Below are 17343 nucleotides of genomic sequence, written 5' to 3'. Positions count from 1 at the left end.
TCTTTATTTGGTCATGTATTTATTCTGTGTCCTCTACATCACTGAGCTTTGTTTAGTGATTTGGTCTCAAGGAGATTTTTCGTCATTCTGCTGCAATGAGCAGCCTTATTGATAGAGCAAGTTGTGGTCTTTCGTGGGTAAAGTGCACCCACTGCGCCATTCATGCCGATCCCATCCCGCAGAGGCACACCAATGCCAGGCGCACGTGTTAGAGAGGACAGGACCCTTGGCTGTGGAGCGGTGGGTTATCAAGCGACAAGCTTTTGGGGGGCTGTCCTGTGCGGGGGAGTACATTTCGGAACAGCTAGGTTGAGCGATTTCTCTCCCTGGCCCCGCTCCTTGGAACCACTTGACACAGAACGCCAATACAGTAAGCTCAGCTTTTGAAAATCTAATTTCCTGACACAACAGATTTGGCTCTAAGCAAAACATTTTCACATTTTAAATCTGGGGAAATTAAATCTCCTTATAGTCTCAGGTTAAAGAGAGCTGTAGTTTTTATTATTTATAATCAATTCCGCCCCGCCCCACCAAACTATAATCCTCCATTCAGAAAACAAAATAGGAATCCACCATTAAGAAACGAGTGTGTATTATATATTCCCTTTGTTTTTTTCTCTAGGGGACATGCTTTGTTATTTTAAATCATGTGTACTCATTGTTTTGTGACTTGCCCTTTTCTCTCAGTCTGTCTGGGTATATGTCCATTATATAGTAGACCTACCTCATATCTGCTGCATGGATGTCTAACAGTTTATTCAAACCGTTCTCTGCTGATAGCTAGCTAGCAGTAGTATATTAAAGTTTCCCACACCTTGCTCACCAATGGATATTAGGAGTACATTTATCATTTGAATAGATGATAGAGTCACACGGTTGAACATTATAAGGCACAAGGGACAGATACCTACCCTTGCCACCGAGTTCCTGCATGTGGAGGCAGCCGTGTGTCAGTTTCTTGGGTATCAGTCTAGATTTTTAGTACGTAAGGGAAGCATATTGTGTTAGTTCACTACTGCTGCCATAACATGCATACCCGGTGGTTTAAACAATAGGGATTTCTTTTCTCATAGTTCTGGAGGCTAGAGGTCCAAGATTAAGGTGTTGATAGGTTTAGTTTTTCCTGAGTCCTCTCTCCATGGTTTGCAGGGGATCTTTCCTCTGCACACACTCCACACACACACACACACACACACACCCCATCTCTCTGTGTCCAGATTTCCTCCTCTTATAAGAACACCAGTGAGACTGGATTAAGGGACCACCCTAATGGGCTCAATTGAACTCACATTAACTCCTTAAAGGGCCTGTCTCCAAATACAGTTACGTTCTGAGGGACTGGGGGCTAGGTCTGTTGATTATGAATCTTGGGTGGGGGGGACACAATTCAGCCCATTACACGTCTGTGTGTGTGTGTGTAGGTATTTACAAAATGTATAATTTTGATACTTGTATAGATTTAACTAGTACCTTAGTGGTTTTTCTAAACTTTGAAGCATCTTTTCAATAACCGCTTTTTCAGCTAAATACTCAGGGATTAGATTAGTTGGCATTCCAGAGGTCTACAGCTGGGCAGCGAAAAAGGATCAAAGGACCGAATCCTCGTGTGTGTAGACAGGCTGACGGAAGGGAGAGTAATGGAGCTTCACAGCGTGACTTAAAGGGACCCAGTGAACAGAGGCTGACCAAACCCAGTACTGAAATGGGACGAGAGGAGGAGGAACAGGACCTGACTGACTAGCTTCCTCCTTCACAGCAACGACAACTCGTTCACCTGACGGAGGAGCTCTTCAGACAGCAGCAGAAGGTAGCTGAAAATCTGAATCTTTTAAGAAAGTAACACGGGCTTTGCCTGGCTGGTGTTACTTACACAAAGATGAGAACTAGGGAAAAAGTGAGAGCTGGGGAGCAAAGCAGGCGACTGCGGTGGCGGCAAGAGGGGCGGAGCAGCTGCGGAGCCCAAGGGAGCAGGCGGGAGGGAAGGACTGCGGAGCGCGCTGTCCCGTTCAGGGCCGGGCCCCAGTGTTAGGGGCCAGCGGCTGCCGCCGTGATGACAGGTGCTTTCGTGCTGTCTGCGCATGTAAAGCCTTGGAGACAGAGTTCAGGGTTAAGAAAAAGGCAAACTACTGAACTTGGGAGGATGGACAGATGTACACTTGCCAGTCGATGTAGCAATTACAATGTGCCACGTGGAAGATGGAAAAGTGCACGTTCCTCAGTGAATTACTGCTTTTGTCACCTTCTTCCCCTTGGGGAAAACTCCCTAGTTGAAGTTAAAACATCCTAGATGGTCCTCATGTTAAAACCTGGCGTTTTACATTTCTATAAAACCTTGGGTAAGCTTTCACTTCAATAGCATGACCCTGTGACGCCAGTTCCATCCACAGTGCCAGGGGCTTGTGGGGCAAGGAAGCGTTAGGTAGAAAAGAGGATCTGTGTAGTCAGTGGATTCTGAGAAGTTACCACCGTGGACTGTCAACCAGGAAGTGCTGTCCTGACCATGAAGTGAAAGGACACAGGTGTAGCAGGGTGGAGGAGAGACCAAAGGTCTCTACATACGTGGACAACGTGGGCACCACCGAAGCATCCTAGGCAATGGAAGAGGACCAAACCCGATTTGTGCATTCTATTTGGATCACTTCGGGAGTGCTAACGTAGATTACAGGTTTAATGCTGACTTGCGTGTGCTCAGTGGAGCCTGATGCCCTGGGTGCTGCTGATGTCCCCCAGTTGGTCTTGTGTTCCAGAGCTTTAAGTGACGGTCATCTACTACCAGATACGAGTTTTGCCGGCTCTTTTGCCGTTTTTTTGTTGTTTTGTTTTTTGTGGTACGCGGGCCTCCCACTGTTGGGGCCTCTCCCGTTGCGGAGCACAGGCTCCGGACGCACAGGCCCAGTGGCCGTGGCTCACGGGCCCAGCCGCTCTGCGGCATGTGGGATCTTCCCGGACCGGGGCACGAACCCATGTCCCCTGCATTGGCAGGCGGACTCTCAACCACTGCGCCACCAGGGAAGCCCTTCTTTTGCTTTTTTAATGGTCAGCGCCTGTTTTTCCCCTTGTACCAGCCCTGGTTCCATCCTTTGAGCTGTCCTATCCGTGTGCCCACAGGCTTTCCCAGCACGGCCCTCCTTTGAGGTCCTACCCACTCCTACGCTCATCACTGAATCTGCCTTCATGCTCCTTCAGAGGCAGTCATACGTGAAATCTGACACTTAACTACACTGATCTACTCCCATGGGGCCTGTGTTATTCGTTCCCATCTCACCATCACAAGCCTGGTGCCAAGGCTGTTTGCAGGGCACTGCTGTTGTGTGGCTGAGCTGGGATCCAAACCATCTCCATGCTACAGCCTCCTGCTGAAGCACCACGCCGCTACTCCTCACTGGAGCATTGCCACCCTCTGCACTACATGCTCATTGAGGGCAGAGCAAACTGTATACAGTAAGTACATGTGTGGGTCTCTCCAATTAGCATGGCGGACATCACTCCTGGATTTCTAGCTGAGTATCTCTTTTCTGCTCCGGCACCTAAGTTTGAGGCGATTTGAATCCTGTAAAATGAGTTGCAATATATGTTAATATGCAGACTTTCATTAGGGGAAACAGGACTAAAATGGTAGTAGTAGTGGTGGGATGAGTAGCACTTAAAAAATTCAATATTGGGACTCCCCTGGCGGTCCAGTGGTTAGGGTTCGGCGTTTTCACTGCCCGGGCCCGTGTTTGATCCCTGGTCAGGGAACTAAGATCCTGCAAGCCGCGCAGGGTGGCCAAAAAAAAAAGAATAAAAAAAATCGATATTAAACTTCCACAATCTTGGACAAACATCTTTATTTAGGAAATCAAATAAATATGGTAAAAAATTATGCTAGCAACTTCACACAAAGATACAGGACCAAACTTAGAATTACTTGCTCAGGTTATTCAGAATGGAACAAAATTCTTCAGGTGCTCACCATTAGCACAGAAAATAACGCGGTTATATTACTTGCTTTTCAATGGACATTTACTGGTTTACTGTAAGATCCCACGCTCTTACAGTACAAAAGAGAGGCCACTCCTGCCCCCTCCGGTATACAGCCTAAGTGGCCAAGATGGCCAAGAGCGCAAGTGTTAAATGTGATGCAAGCTTTTCTTTGTTTACAATTCTAAAACTGCCTTACAACTGTTTACTAGTACAGCTATCAACAGGTTCACTTAATCTTTAGTTTACTGTCTGAGGGAAAGGAAACATAAGAACATAACCTGTCACTTTGGTCCTAGCCTCCCAGTTGACAAACATGGATCCAGGATTCAAGGATTACAGCAGGATCACTGTTCCCAGTCTCCGACAGGGGCAGACCTGTGGCACTTGGCACTGCAAAGCTGTCTGCTGTGGCTTCTTGGCTTCTTAGTGTACATATACTACTTCTGTGTATACTACCTATACCTTTTCATAACATCTCTAGATGTACAGATGAACCCATGTATGTGCTATCAACTTCATTCCCTACTGCAGAAGCTTTTGGGTTTAAATCTGCCTCTACCAAATCTTGACCATGACATTTGGTTCTGGACTGTTACAACAAGATCAAGCTATCTGAATGAGGAAAGTCAAAGCTTATTCTCAATTTTTAAAATAAAAATACTTCAAGCTTACTGATGAAGAGCTCTTCATAAATAACACTGTTCACAAGCAAATAACAATCTGTTGATAATCATAAGAAAATATGCTATTTTTAAATATAAAAGCAATTTCATTAGGTTTAGATAAATTGAGACTACAACTAAAATTTTTCCATGCTGTTTAATCAAGTTACTTACAATGTACACATTCCTGAGTACACCCCATTGTAGTGACACTGTTTACTTCTGAATTTTTTGCATTCAGCTTAAAAGGTGTTTCTTCCCAAGAAACTGAACTTTTCTGTCAAATGCGCTTGATCGAATAGGAGAATTGGGTTCATAAAATGGATTCATTGCAAACTAGAAGAGAAGAAAGTATTAAGGTGAGCTTGTCAAAGTAAAAAGGCTGACATCATTAAGTCTCTAAAAGGAAAATCTTTTAAAGTTTTAAATTAAGTCATTAAAGACATTCAAAGCAAAAGTCTGAAGACCACATTTTTAAGTTTTAATGAAGATGTTCCACTGTTAAATATTAACAGCCCCTTAAGGAAATTTCTGTCTTGGTGTTTAAGGGAAGTACCTGTGGCAAAACCCATGGTGGCACATATGGTAAGTGCTGCCTGTGTGAGCAAAACCAACTCCCGGGATCCACCGTGTGTGTGAAATACAACTAGATTCAACGTTCATTATCAAGATGTGGATTCATCCGGTAGGCCCTTTGGCTATATAAAACACACTAAAAATCTGATATGCTCAGAGTGGAGGAAAAGTTATACCACACTGCTTTTAAAAGTTACTCTTGTGCGGTAGTTTTTAACAATCAGGTTTTTAATACTCTCCTTTAACACAAGGTAAGTGATCAGTTTCTCAGATAATGTAATGAGTATATCATAATATGTGTGAGGGAAAATTAGTACTGGATGGAATCACAAATGAGGAAAGGAGTTACCAACTTTTACACCTTAATCACTTGATGTTGTCCATCTTGATAAGATGGCTAAATATTCTTATTTGCTACTTCTGACTAGGAATATTGATTGTTAACTGTGCTGATATGCAAAAAATCTTGTCCAATTAGAGAATGTTTAAATTATTAAGAATATACTGTCAGCACTGCAGTTTAACCACTCATATCTTATTACTATTTCATTTTTTCCAAATGAGTATCAAGAAACGCGTGTGGCCCTTCTCCTTGAGTGACTTTGATAATACATGAATCACTTCCTGTTTATGATCTACATTCATTGCACTGTAACTTACTTGTTAAGTAGATGGAAAACATTTTACATTAAAATTATGAAGCAACTTCCCTTATACAGACTGCTTCTGTCTCTCGCTTTAGGGTTCCCTCATAAAATCAACTATATGCACCAAAAGGGGGAGAATGAAACCGATTTAAAAATAACTACGAGTTGTTGTCCTGCATACGTGTTAAGCTGGTGGTAGAGACCTGCCTGGTGAGGGAGCTGCCGGAATGGTCCTGCTGGAGGAGAGCTCTGCCGAGAGGAGAGCTGTGCGGTCTAAGGGGGCTGCCTCAACAGGCCAGTGTCCTGCCAAAGTTGGAATCTCTTTTATAACCAGATTTTACAAGGTACAGAACATACCATACCTTTATATATAAATCATAGACATCAGTAAAGAAGTTCTTTATCCCGTCTTCTTGCCTGATGTCATGCAGCATAATAAATCTCATATGTGAAATAATTAAGGTATAATCTTTAGAAATGAAAATTGAAAAGCGATGAGTCACAATATTCTTCAAATGAGTCACATGCAGTGTATTTTGCGATGGAAAAGGTGAATCCGTAAACTGGGTTCAAAGTTAGGTTAGTTTTATCTTGAAGAGAACATAATCCTTTTAAGTTAGAAAATAACTACAAAATAAAATCACCATTGATATGGTTCAGATAAACCTTAACTTTATATATGAGACTTGGTTTTAAAATTATCTGTTAAACAAAAGGTGAGTGTTTTTTCCCCCTAAAAAAATAAAAGCCCCGTAAGTGGCCATGTTTACCTAATATTTTGCAGTCCACAGACTCAGAACCTGGCATCCAGGTCCCATGTTGGTCTAGTCTGTTACCCCAACCCTTTGTTAGAGCTCTTTATTAAACAGGTAAGGATATGACCCGCAGTGACGAATGCTGAAACAAACCACTCATTGAACTTGTCCACTGTCTTCAAGTACATGTTGTTTGACAGCCACATGTTCTCATCTACGAGGTCGAGAGCCGCGTGAGCTATGAACTGGTTCAGATGGCGGTGATCGTCCTAGGTGGCAGCGAGCAGCACCAGATTAACATTTCCTTACAGCGCCAAGACAGCCAGACTTCACTCTGCAAACGCTAGACACAGCTTTCTGGGGTGCGGGGGGAAGCTTTCTGCTTTTACTTCGATTATTGTCATGAGACAGAGGTCTTTAGTGCTTTCACATTATTTTCTGTTTTCTAATCTGGTATCGAAAACTCAATAAATAGAAACAGCCAATTAGTAAATGAAATGTGTCCAAGAAACTATATTTTTAAAATTTTGCAAGAAGGAAGTTACCAAGTTCTGTAACCATTTAAGCATGTGAAAAAAGGATACTACATTAAAAGAAAAAAGTAGATCCTGCTTTTTTGTTTGTTTTTCTCCCCCTCCCCATTCCTCCCCTCCCCTCAGCTCAGATCCTGCTTTCAAGAAGCTCGCATCTTTTTAGAGGAGGAAGACAGGAAAAAAACAAGGTAGGCTGGAGCTAAACAGGTGGTGAGTACAGGCCTCGGGTGGGGCTGGGGGTAGGAGGCGGGGCTTCGTGTGCGGTGACACCCGGTGAGCAGTGGAGACAGCCTGGCACAGGCCATCTTGAGGTACAGGGAGCTCACATGGCAGGGCACCTGGGAGTGGCAGGCGGCCAGGCTGAGCCCCAGCTGCGTACAGTCCCTTGTGCCGACAGTGCCAGGTGGTCCTGTCAAAGCCGCGGGTGTCCTTTTCATGGACTGTAAAGGCCTAACTGAAGAAGGAGGGTCTGTCCCAGCAAAATGTGCAGAAGGAATTCATAACCTGGAATGCAGTCTCACTCCTGTGGAATTCTTACTTTCAAAATGCATTTTTCAAAGAACACCTCTGTTACAGGTTGAATTTGTGCCCCCTCCCCCAATCCCTATGTTGCAGTCCTAACCCTCGGTACCTTAGAATCTGGCTGTATTTGCAAAGAGGGTCATTGCAGATGTAATTAGTTACCATGAGGTCATGCTACGGTTGAATGGGTCCCTAATACAATGACTGATGTATTTATAAAAGGGGGGAATCTGGAGACAGTCGCACACCCAGGGAGATTGGCATGTGAGGACTGCAGTTCTCCTGCCACAAGCCGAGAACTGCCAGAAGCTGGGAGAAAGGCCTGGAACAGACCTTCCCTAGCGCCTCTGGACGGGCATGGCCCTGCTGACAGCTTGATCTCAGACTCAGGCCTCCCCAACTGTGAGACAAGACGTTTCTGTTCTAAGGCACACCGTTTCTGGTACTCTGTGACACCGGCCCTGGGAAACGAACATAACTTCCTTGCTGAGGAGGCTGTTCCCGTGACTGGGCGGCCATGTTGCCCTGGAATCCCTCGCGTAGGTAAAGCATGTTTATACTTCACTCACGGCACCGTGACAAAGCTAATTTAATCCTCAGGGAAATGGATGTGTTTTGTCTGGCTCACAGTAGTGTCTTCCTTTACACTGATGATCAATCTTGAGACATTAGAAGAAAACTGTAGAAATGGTTTACGGAGGTAAGCGGTAGCAGGAGAAAGATCAAGTCACGTGACGCTAGTTTTACACGCACTGTTTTGCCTACCGCGAGGCCGCTGGAGTGAGAGAAACTGCCAGTAGCCGTATACCACACAAAGCAACTACTGCTGCAGGGATGCCTCACATCCAAGTTTTAACGAGCAATGTGCTCAAGTGAATGTGGGAAAATAATGTAGCAACACCTGCTAGGATAATACCTTGGATTTCTATCATATCTTAGTGGCAAGATCTGAATAGCTGAAAAGCGTCTTGCACTGGACATTACAAGTCACTACTAATTTCAAACATCAGTTCCTGTCTTAAGGGACTTTCAAGCCTATTTTTGGAGGTTGGGAGAAACATAGCATAACCTGTCGGCAATTTATTTGGAATGTGCACTTGTACAGGGAGATGGAAGGCACCAGCTATGCTCATCCCAAGACTCTATGGCTCTGTTTACTCTCAGTGGCAACATGTTCCTGAAGCTTGTTTTTCGGGAACCACTCTTGACAGCAAGAAGGTTGGGTGGCGTCACGGGAGAAGAGAGCACGAGGGCACCACGCGGCCAGTGGGTGCCACGTTGGGGTCACGGAAAAAGGCCGCCGTCTCAGGGGCAGTAGAAGGACGTGTAAGTCGGGGTCTCTTTTAACCCTCCCGGGGTAGTGGATCTAGCACGTATGTCCTGCTGAAAAAGGTGATTCACGGGGACAGAAGGGACTTCCCTGGCATTTCCTACTGCAGGTGAGCTATGTTTCTATGTGCTCAAGGAGCCACCTTCACAGGAGGTGAAAGAGGGAACTGATGACCAGGGAGAGGAGACCCAGGGCATCTGCTAGTGCGTGCTAAGTGTGTGCTGAATTAGAGCACGAACAAACAATTCAGAGGATGCTCCTGGCTGGCTTCTATCAACCTGTGGGACTGCAGAGCAAGCCTCATTTGTGCTGGGTTTGTAGTTACCTCATCTGTCCAGATCTCTTGCAGTTCTAAAATCACATCACATCATTATCGTTACAACAACAGAACAATTGTTATGGAATTTTTTAAGGTTCCATACGCACTTTGGATTCTGCTTTTCCAGCTGGCAAAAACTCCATTTCAAAAACTGGATTATCATGGTGACCAACAATGACAAAGTAGAAGCTTCCAGACATTGTCTTCAATATATAGCTCCTAGTTAAATGAAAATAACACATATTTTTAGTACTCAATACTGAAAACCAAAAACCAGGAAGTGACGAACTCCATTTTTTTTTTTTAACTTAAACCTGAATTGCAGAGGAGGTGGCCCCTAAGCTCGGCATGCTTTCCAGTATGCCACCGTAGATACATGACTTTTGGATGATACAAATTCTTTATCTGTGATATGTCCTGGAGAATCCACTACTACATTTTCATAGGGAAACTGGAAGACCTCTAATATGAAATCATAAGAACAACATTCTCATGATCTGAAAGTGTGGAACATTTAGGGTAAGCTGGCTTAAACTTGGACTAGATCAGTCAGCATTGGCGCTAACACCTGGGTGCTGATGAGGAAATAACTTAGAAATTTTCAGGAAGGATGCTTCCAAAGAAGCTAAGAACCACTCTAGCGTGTGTCCTTTACAGAAAGGAGAGCTCCTAGAGCGGTCAGCTACAGACTGTGTGGTACTTGTATTCCTACCTGAAGGGTCTATGCTATGAATGTAACTCCGCACATAAAAGAGACTGTTATATGCCTCTTCAAACACCATTTATGAGAGAGGAAGAAACAGTTTTGTACTCTAGAAGAGATGGAAGAAGTCATAATCCAAAAGGAAGACATTCTGAGTCATTAAGAGGTCTTGGAACGAGGATTAATAGGTTTGCTACAGGAATAAAACAGAGAAAGTGGGGGGTGGGGGAGAAATCAGTGATTCTGGGGCATTTAGCACAATCGAAATCTGGATGGATGGACGGACAGATGGGCGGATGCATTTATGTATGCATTTTTCATACGAGATTTTTGGAATCAGACCAAGCTAGGTTCACGTCTAGCTCTAGCGACATGAGCGCAGGCACGTGGAGGCGTGGGGCCTAGGAAGGCCCCCTCATGGGGTGGGGATCTGCTTCACTGGGAGCGTACAGTAAGGTGTGTCCGAACCCAGGGCCCATCGAGCCTCACTGGGACTTCCATGCGACGACATCCGAAGACTTCGGAAATGTATTTCCTGATGAGTACAACATTTTGTAGAGGAAATCACGGCACGGCTGGCCCCTTTCACTCTGGAATTGGAAGGCCGTGACTGGAAGAAAAGGAAGATAGGAGACCTGTGGCATGATGAAGTGAGTCAGATTTAAAAGGTTATTTGGGGCAGCGGTTGGCACACTATGGCCTGCAGGCCCTATCTGGCCTGGTCCGTCCTCTTACTACCGTCTAAGGCTGCTCTTGCCCTACAATGGCAGCATGGGGTGGTCGCCACAGAGACCATCTGGCCCTTTACAGAAAAAGGGGAAAGATGAGAAAAAGACCCAAACAGTAAAACTGGACAACAAAGACGGGCAGGAATGATACAAAAACTCTGCAAAACTAGGAGAACTGGCAGTAATTCTCAAGCACAAGTGAGGGGAAGAGGGATGGGAGCCTGAAATTTTAACCAAGTAAACAATGACATCATTCATTCTTGCCGGAATAGGTTTCATAGCTGGAGTTTGCCAAGGGAAGGGCTTACTTTCTTCAGCACAAACACTTAAGCAGCAGCAGGGGGAAAAAAATACTGTAAGGAAGATGCTTCTCCCCCTGCACACATTTAGAAGCAGCAAGAGACAATATATGTATAAGGAAGATTACCCTCCTCCCCGCCTTCCCCCAAACCCACTCAACCCTATACGGAGACCTGGGTCTGGGAGACAAGCACATCCTAAGAACAGTGTGAGGATAAACAGAAAGGCAACTGCAGGAAATACCGCATAAACAGTCGATCACAAACTGCTCAGCTACGCAGAACCAGAGCTGCCAATCGTGTGATTTCACACACAGCTGAAGAAGGTATGCAGCTCTCGATTCCATTTTGACAAGGAAAAGCTGAAAGGTGTAGTGGAAGAAAAGGAAGCCACAGGAGAACATAACCGTTTTGTCTCAGGAAGGGAATGTCCACAGTCATTTAATACTTGGGGCTTCTCTGCCTAGGTAGTGAGCAGAGGTGAGACACGCTCTAGAATTCCGTGCTGTCTGATAAGGGAACTTTCCGCGAGGATGGAGATGATCTACACCTGCTCAATTTTTCCATCACCTAAAATAGGGGCCCTTCAAGTGTCTCCAAGGTCTCGAGGTTATGGAGGCAGTCACACAGAGCCTGGCAATGGATTAAACTGGGGAGCTGCGGGAAGAATCTAGCATGTTTCCAAAATGTCTGGCTGAGGTGATCAAGCAGAATATCAAGAATGATGAACCTATTCACTGAGAACAGAAATAAGAAAGAGAGGGAAGAGGGATGGAAATGAACAGGTCAGTTTTGAACGTGTGGTGGTAGCCAGAATAGCTCCCCCGAGCCCCACCAAGATGTCCACATCCTAATGTCGGAAACCTGTGAATGTTAACGTATTCAATACATGGCAAAGGGCATTAAGGCTGCAGATGGAACTAAGGCTGATCTTCAGATAGGGCGAGAATCCTGGGCTACTCAGGTGGGCCCAATGTAATTACAAGGGCCTTTAAAAGTGGAAGAGGGCAGCCCCCGAGCAAAGTCACGGGGAAGCGTGGCTGTGGAAGGATCGCCACGGAGCTACAACATTGCTGGCTTTGAAGATGGAGGAGGGCGTCATGCGCCGACGAATGCGGGCAGCCTCTAGAAGCTGGAAAGGACAAAGAAACAGATTGTTTTTTTTTTTCCGCGGTACGCGGGCCTCTCACTGTTGTGGCGTCTCCCGTTGCGGAGCACAGGCTCCGGATGCGCAGCCTCAGCGGTCATGGCTCACGGGCCCAGCCGCTCTGCGGCATGTGGGATCCTCCCGGACCGGGGCACGAACCCACGTCCCCTGCATCAGCAGGCAGACTCTCAACCACTGTGCCACCAGGGAAGCCCAAGAAACAGATTCTTCCCGAGAGCCTCCAGAGGGGATTTCAGCCCAGTGAGACCCATGTTGGACGTGTATGCTACAGAACTGTAAGATGGTAAATTTGTGTCGTTTTAAGCCAGTAAATCTGTGGTAATGTGTTATGGGCACAGTAGGAAACTAACACATGTCAAAGCTGAAAAAACCTGCAGGTATAAGAAAAAAGGAAATACTCCCGTAAGTGTCAGCAATAAAGGTAGAAGGTGCATTCTATAGAGACTGGGGACAAAATGAGTTTATTTTCCATGGGACGCGGGTTTCAGAGCCCTGTGGCAAGCAGGGGGGAAGGCGGGCCATGGTGCATCGAGGTGAAGCCCCTGGGAGCAGTAGGGGGATGAGAGTATGGAAGAGAACAGTGGCTGGGGCTGGGTTTTCCCAGCAAGTATCCCCTACAGCTAACACAGCCCTTCCGCCCGCCTTGCCGAAAGGACCTGTGAGGAGGGGGCCGTCGTTTGGGCAGTGTGTGTGTGGGGCGCGAGGGACGGTGCTGGAATATAGGAGAGGGAATGCAGGAAAGAGAGGCGTTGTGGGGATTAACTCTCCTCAACAAGGACGAGAAGCTTCTGAAAGTTCCAGTGTCGAGGCCCTCGGGGCCTCAGGGGCCTGACTGATGAATGCTGTGTCTGGGTTGATGAACAGCACGTTTGTGAGAAGTTGCCATAGTTGTTAAAGTACCAATGAAGAAATCCTCCTTTATAAGGGCAGGACTTGTTGGCTGAAGGGAGGGGAGCCAGGACTCCCATTTGTGGTGAAAACAGCTGTCTGTGGTGGCTAGAGTGTCTTGAGCTGCTTTTGAGAGAGGTAACTAAAGAAATGCACAAGGAGCTCTGGATTTCCCTGAAAAGACCATGTACAGGATGTAAGAAGGAGGGCACTAACTAGTAATGAACATAAAAATGGGACCAGAAACCTGTGAGGCTAGCATCAGAAGGGCAAAAGCCCAAAACAAGCTGAAATGTGTGGAAGGCTTTCAGGCTACCACAGGGAAAAGCAAGGGAGAAAGGTCAATTAGTTGAGGCACCTGGTACATAAATAACACGGGACACAGGTGTGCTGAACTTGGGTTTTCTCAAAGAATGATTTTCACACGGCAAGTGTGGAAGCAGGTTAGGCAGGCTGTGAACCCCAAGACATATGTTAAAGAAACAGTTGGGTTGACAGCTGACGGTGTAACTACTGGTCAGTGACGTTTGAGAAATCACAGGAACAGAAAAGAGCCAGTAACTGTCATTCCAACTCTGAGAAACAAAGAGGCTTGCCTCCCGGTCTGAGTACTTCCAAAGAGATTAAAACACCAACAGAAATAGGTATTAAATGCCTGTCGTCAGTCAGACACCATGCTGGGGGCTTTTATGACAAACTAAGTCATTTAATGTGAATCCCTAGACAAAAAGAGTGGGTTACGACTCACTCACTTGTTCTAGGAGAACAAGGTATGTCAGACCTACACTCGCTGTTGAGGAAGGGAAATACGGAGACGGTGAGTCACTTTCTGAAGTCCTGTAGTTCTCTACCTAAGAGACCTGTAGCCTGGATGACAGCCTGTGGTACCCCCAGAGCCACAGCAGTGCCGGGGCCCGGGAAGTGCTCGTTCTCTGCTGAAGGAGGGACGGTGCAGGGCTGACTGGAATGTCAAAGTGCTCCACGTCAGTCGACAGCAGGGGATCTCTAGGGAGCCTTTGAGGTTGACCTTAACCTAGTCCAGCCCAAGGTTTGCATCAGTAACTGAGATGAAGCCAATTTACCACACCCAAAGATAACAAGCTAAGGGCACCTAATTTATTAGAAGGCTAAAGTTAGGATTCCAAAGATCTCCACGGCTAGGAGAAATAGGTGACATGAACAGGATGGAATCTAAAAGGATTTGAAATAAAGTCCTGTACTTGGGCTTAAATCAACCGCACAATAGGATGTGGGAAACCTAGTATAAGAGCAGCTAGCTCATCTATGAGAACCGGTTTTCATTTATTGCCAGCAAAATCGGAGGTGGCAATCTGATACAGTGGCCGAAAAAGCGAATGCAATTCTAGGCTGCATTAAGAGAAGATGATATCCTCATCACTAATAATACCATCTCTGGGGGACATGCTCAGTTCTGGGAATCACATTTTAAAATCATTAACTCTGAACTGTGTGTGCTGGGAGGAGGGAGGCATCTAGGCTAGGGAATGCTCTGGAAACAAGACAAAAGCTACTGAAGGAACTGAGGATGTTTAAACCGGGGGCGGGGGGGAGACGTTTTTTGCGGGGGCAGTGGGCTATGGTGCAGTCTTTAAATACGATGCTGTCTAATGGGAAGGGATTTGACTAGGGATGGCAAATGGTTTTCTTCCCATGAGCCCATTCTAATCAACTAGCAGTGAAGGCCAGGAACTGGTGCTGAGAAAGATTGTGAGACTAACGGTGGTCCGGGGGAAAGACTGCTGTGATCAGTTACCCGCATCTGCTACGGGTTTGGGAGAGGGCAGTGTCTATGGGAGTGCCAAGTATTTGCTAGCTCTGAACTAGACAGACTTATTCCAAACTGTTCCAGAGGCCAAGCCTAGGGCTGCTCCTTTGAGGTTACATGGAAAGACATTTGGGTCAATATAATTGAGAACTTTGTAATAATTAAAGAACTATCAGACTGCCTTGTGAAGTGACACACCACCCCCCCACCCCGATCACTAGAAGTGTGATAAGGGGAGGCTGGAAGACCACTAGTAGTGCCAGAGTGGGAGGATGAACCCAATGAACTTAGAAGGCCCCTCCGAGACAACTCATGGATGCCAGTTCCAAAACCACCCATTTTTACAGCAAACCTCTTTACAGCCTCTATAGAGAAACTTCTGGAAAACTTCCCTATGCTCCCAACAGCAGTGGCTTCACTTGTTCCACAGACCTGGAGCTGGAAGACTAACCTAGTGTGGCACTGCAATAAGCAGGATGAATACTGTTGATAGTTCTCTAATAGGGTATTTTTCCTATTAATATTAAAAGCAATTCCTCTACCTCACCATAAGTGAGGTTATGCTGGCTTTTGGACATTTAATCTAAATCTATTCAATTTGGGCACCAAAGGTTGGGGGTAAGAGGGTCTTCAGGCACAGATGTTTCTATTTAACAGTACTTGCAACATTATTAACATCGTCTTAGAACATTTTTCATCATCTCACTATTTGCTCAAAAGCCTTAATGTTTCTCATCTACAGGGATCAAGTACCAGTATCAAAAATGTAGTCCCATGTTGCTCTGTAGAGCTTTTCTCAACCTCATTGCTCTACCTTGGCTACAGTGGACTGGTATACTTTTTTTCTCCCCAACTGATCGTGTCCACTCCAGATTTATTTCTCTCTCCATGCCTGGAATACTCTCCCTGATTCCATGTGTAAACCTCACCCGTCTTTTAAAGCCCACCCAAATTCCTCCTTCTCCAAGTATTTCCCAACACCAACCTACAACGCTCTCTACCTCTTATGGAAGCCCTGTCACTCTTGATGCCTCTTAAATTCTCTAAGTCTTTCACCGCCAGGGGTGAAAATTCATTGTACTCATCAGTGCTGTTCACAGAACCATCACTGGCCCAATTTTGTCCTCATGGGGCTTAGATACCTTATACCCACAGCATGGGACTCTGGAGCCAGGCCAGATGCCTCACTGCTCTTGAAAGGGTCCTGATTTTTTTTTATTAACTTTTCAGAGATGTGCCCACTCATGTCCATCTCCAACCACTTTTTCTAAAATCTTTACCCGGTCTACAATGCATCTTAGCTCTTAGTCAATTCTCTGGCTGTAATGTTTTCATTATTGCTTCTCGAGAGACTGGTTCCTTTCCTTTCTAATTAGATTTAAGTACATGGGGGACCCGGCTCACCTATATTCACAGCACGTACAACGATGGGTACTCAAAGTTTAGCTCACTGGTTTTCAACCACGGGTAATTTTGCCTCCCAGAGGACACATGGCAGTGTCCGGAGACATTCACGGTTCTCAGAACCGGGGGCAGGGGAGAGCAGGTGCTACTGGCATCTATTGGGTAGAAACCAGGGATGCTTGCTCAACATCCTGCAGTACACAGGACAGCCCCACAACGGAGCATTTTCCGGCTCCAAACGGCAATAATGCCGCGGTTAAAAAACCCGGGGTGAGCTGAATGACCCAGTGAAAGGTACAAGAAGCAAAGCCCCCGAGCAGGTGGACGTTTGCAGGTTGAATCGCGCTGTGGACTGGCCCGGTGGGTTGTGAAGAGCTCAGCCGGCCCCGGGGCAGAGGGGAGAGACAGGGCCAACACTCGCATCCCGTGGGGCCGGGGACATCCCCCAGAGTCCCGGAGCGCCAGTCGCCCACTCGCTCCATTCCCTACCTGCGGCGAGACGCCGGGAACGGAAACGCCCAGTCAGTTCCCGCGGCCGAGACCCGCGTTCCGCAGCTTCCGTAGGGACTCCTCAAGCAGCCCTCGCGAGACTCTGCCGTTGCGCTCTCGCGATAGTGGGCGGAGCTTCCAGCCGCAGCGCGGCGGCGCAACTCCGGGCTTGCGCTGTAATGCTCCAGACTAGGGCGGCTGGGCTCGGAGGACCTCGGGGAGGGGTGGACGCAGGTCAGAGCGGTTCGAACTCCGGCTAGTGCCGCGCCTTCTCTGGCCTTCTGTCTCCGGTTTCAGCCTTCCAGGCGCCAGTGAGAGTCCCGCGTGGGCCACAACCACGCCCACCTGTCAGAACCGCGGAGAAAGGAAGTGCGTGTCTCTGCCTGAGTTCTTAGTTCGGAGTTCTGCTTGTTCCTCCCGTTTTTCTGGAACAGCGGCGGGGCTCTCCGGCCAGGGATTCCCTTAGGCCTGGGCTTGCACCCCGGTCTCGGGGTCCAACTCCGGGCACAGTGGGGAGGGCTCGGGAGGAAGCTGATACCTGATACCTCAGGTAGATACATCTGCCCCCTCC

At 46.7% G+C, this 17343-nt stretch overlaps 2 protein-coding genes across 12 annotated transcripts in view; one reads left to right on the top strand and one right to left on the bottom strand.

Annotated features, from left to right (window-relative positions):
* Positions 1 to 3810: 3810 nt before the first annotated feature.
* On the bottom strand, positions 3811 to 17027 carry TRAPPC2 (trafficking protein particle complex subunit 2). Of its 3 annotated transcripts, XM_089904787.1 has the most exons (6): positions 16773 to 16864; positions 10500 to 10620; positions 9415 to 9526; positions 6729 to 6872; positions 6211 to 6297; positions 3811 to 4961 (listed from the first exon to the last, which is right to left on the bottom strand). In XM_089904787.1, exons 2-6 carry the CDS (start codon positions 10559 to 10561, stop codon positions 4863 to 4865), a joined length of 504 nt encoding a protein of 167 aa, XP_089760913.1. In that variant the 5' UTR covers positions 10562 to 10620; positions 16773 to 16864; the 3' UTR covers positions 3811 to 4862. The 3 variants fall into 3 exon arrangements, with proteins under 3 accessions (XP_089760913.1, XP_089760915.1, XP_089760914.1); XM_089904789.1 differs by lacking the exon at positions 10500 to 10620 and having other exon boundaries at positions 16773 to 17027; XM_089904788.1 differs by lacking the exon at positions 16773 to 16864 and having other exon boundaries at positions 10461 to 10560.
* Positions 14588 to 17343, top strand: part of OFD1 (OFD1 centriole and centriolar satellite protein) — a 74221-nt gene continuing 71465 nt past the window's right edge. The window contains exon 1 of one of the 9 annotated variants that reach the window (XM_022565986.3): positions 14588 to 17141. The gene's annotated coding sequence lies outside the window, so the exon portion shown is untranslated. Of the gene's footprint in view, positions 17323 to 17343 lie in introns of all 9 variants that reach the window. The other 8 variants (XM_089904774.1, XM_022565983.3, XM_089904772.1 and 5 more) reach the window with 8 other exon arrangements.

This window comes from Delphinapterus leucas, chromosome X (assembly GCF_059928025.1).
Source record: "Delphinapterus leucas isolate spDelLeu-1000000601 "Yukka" chromosome X, BTC_Dleu_Yukka2, whole genome shotgun sequence".
NCBI lineage: Eukaryota > Metazoa > Chordata > Mammalia > Artiodactyla > Monodontidae > Delphinapterus > Delphinapterus leucas.
The sequence above is the reverse complement of the archived record's forward strand: the minus strand, read 5'-3'. Positions and strand labels throughout refer to the sequence as shown.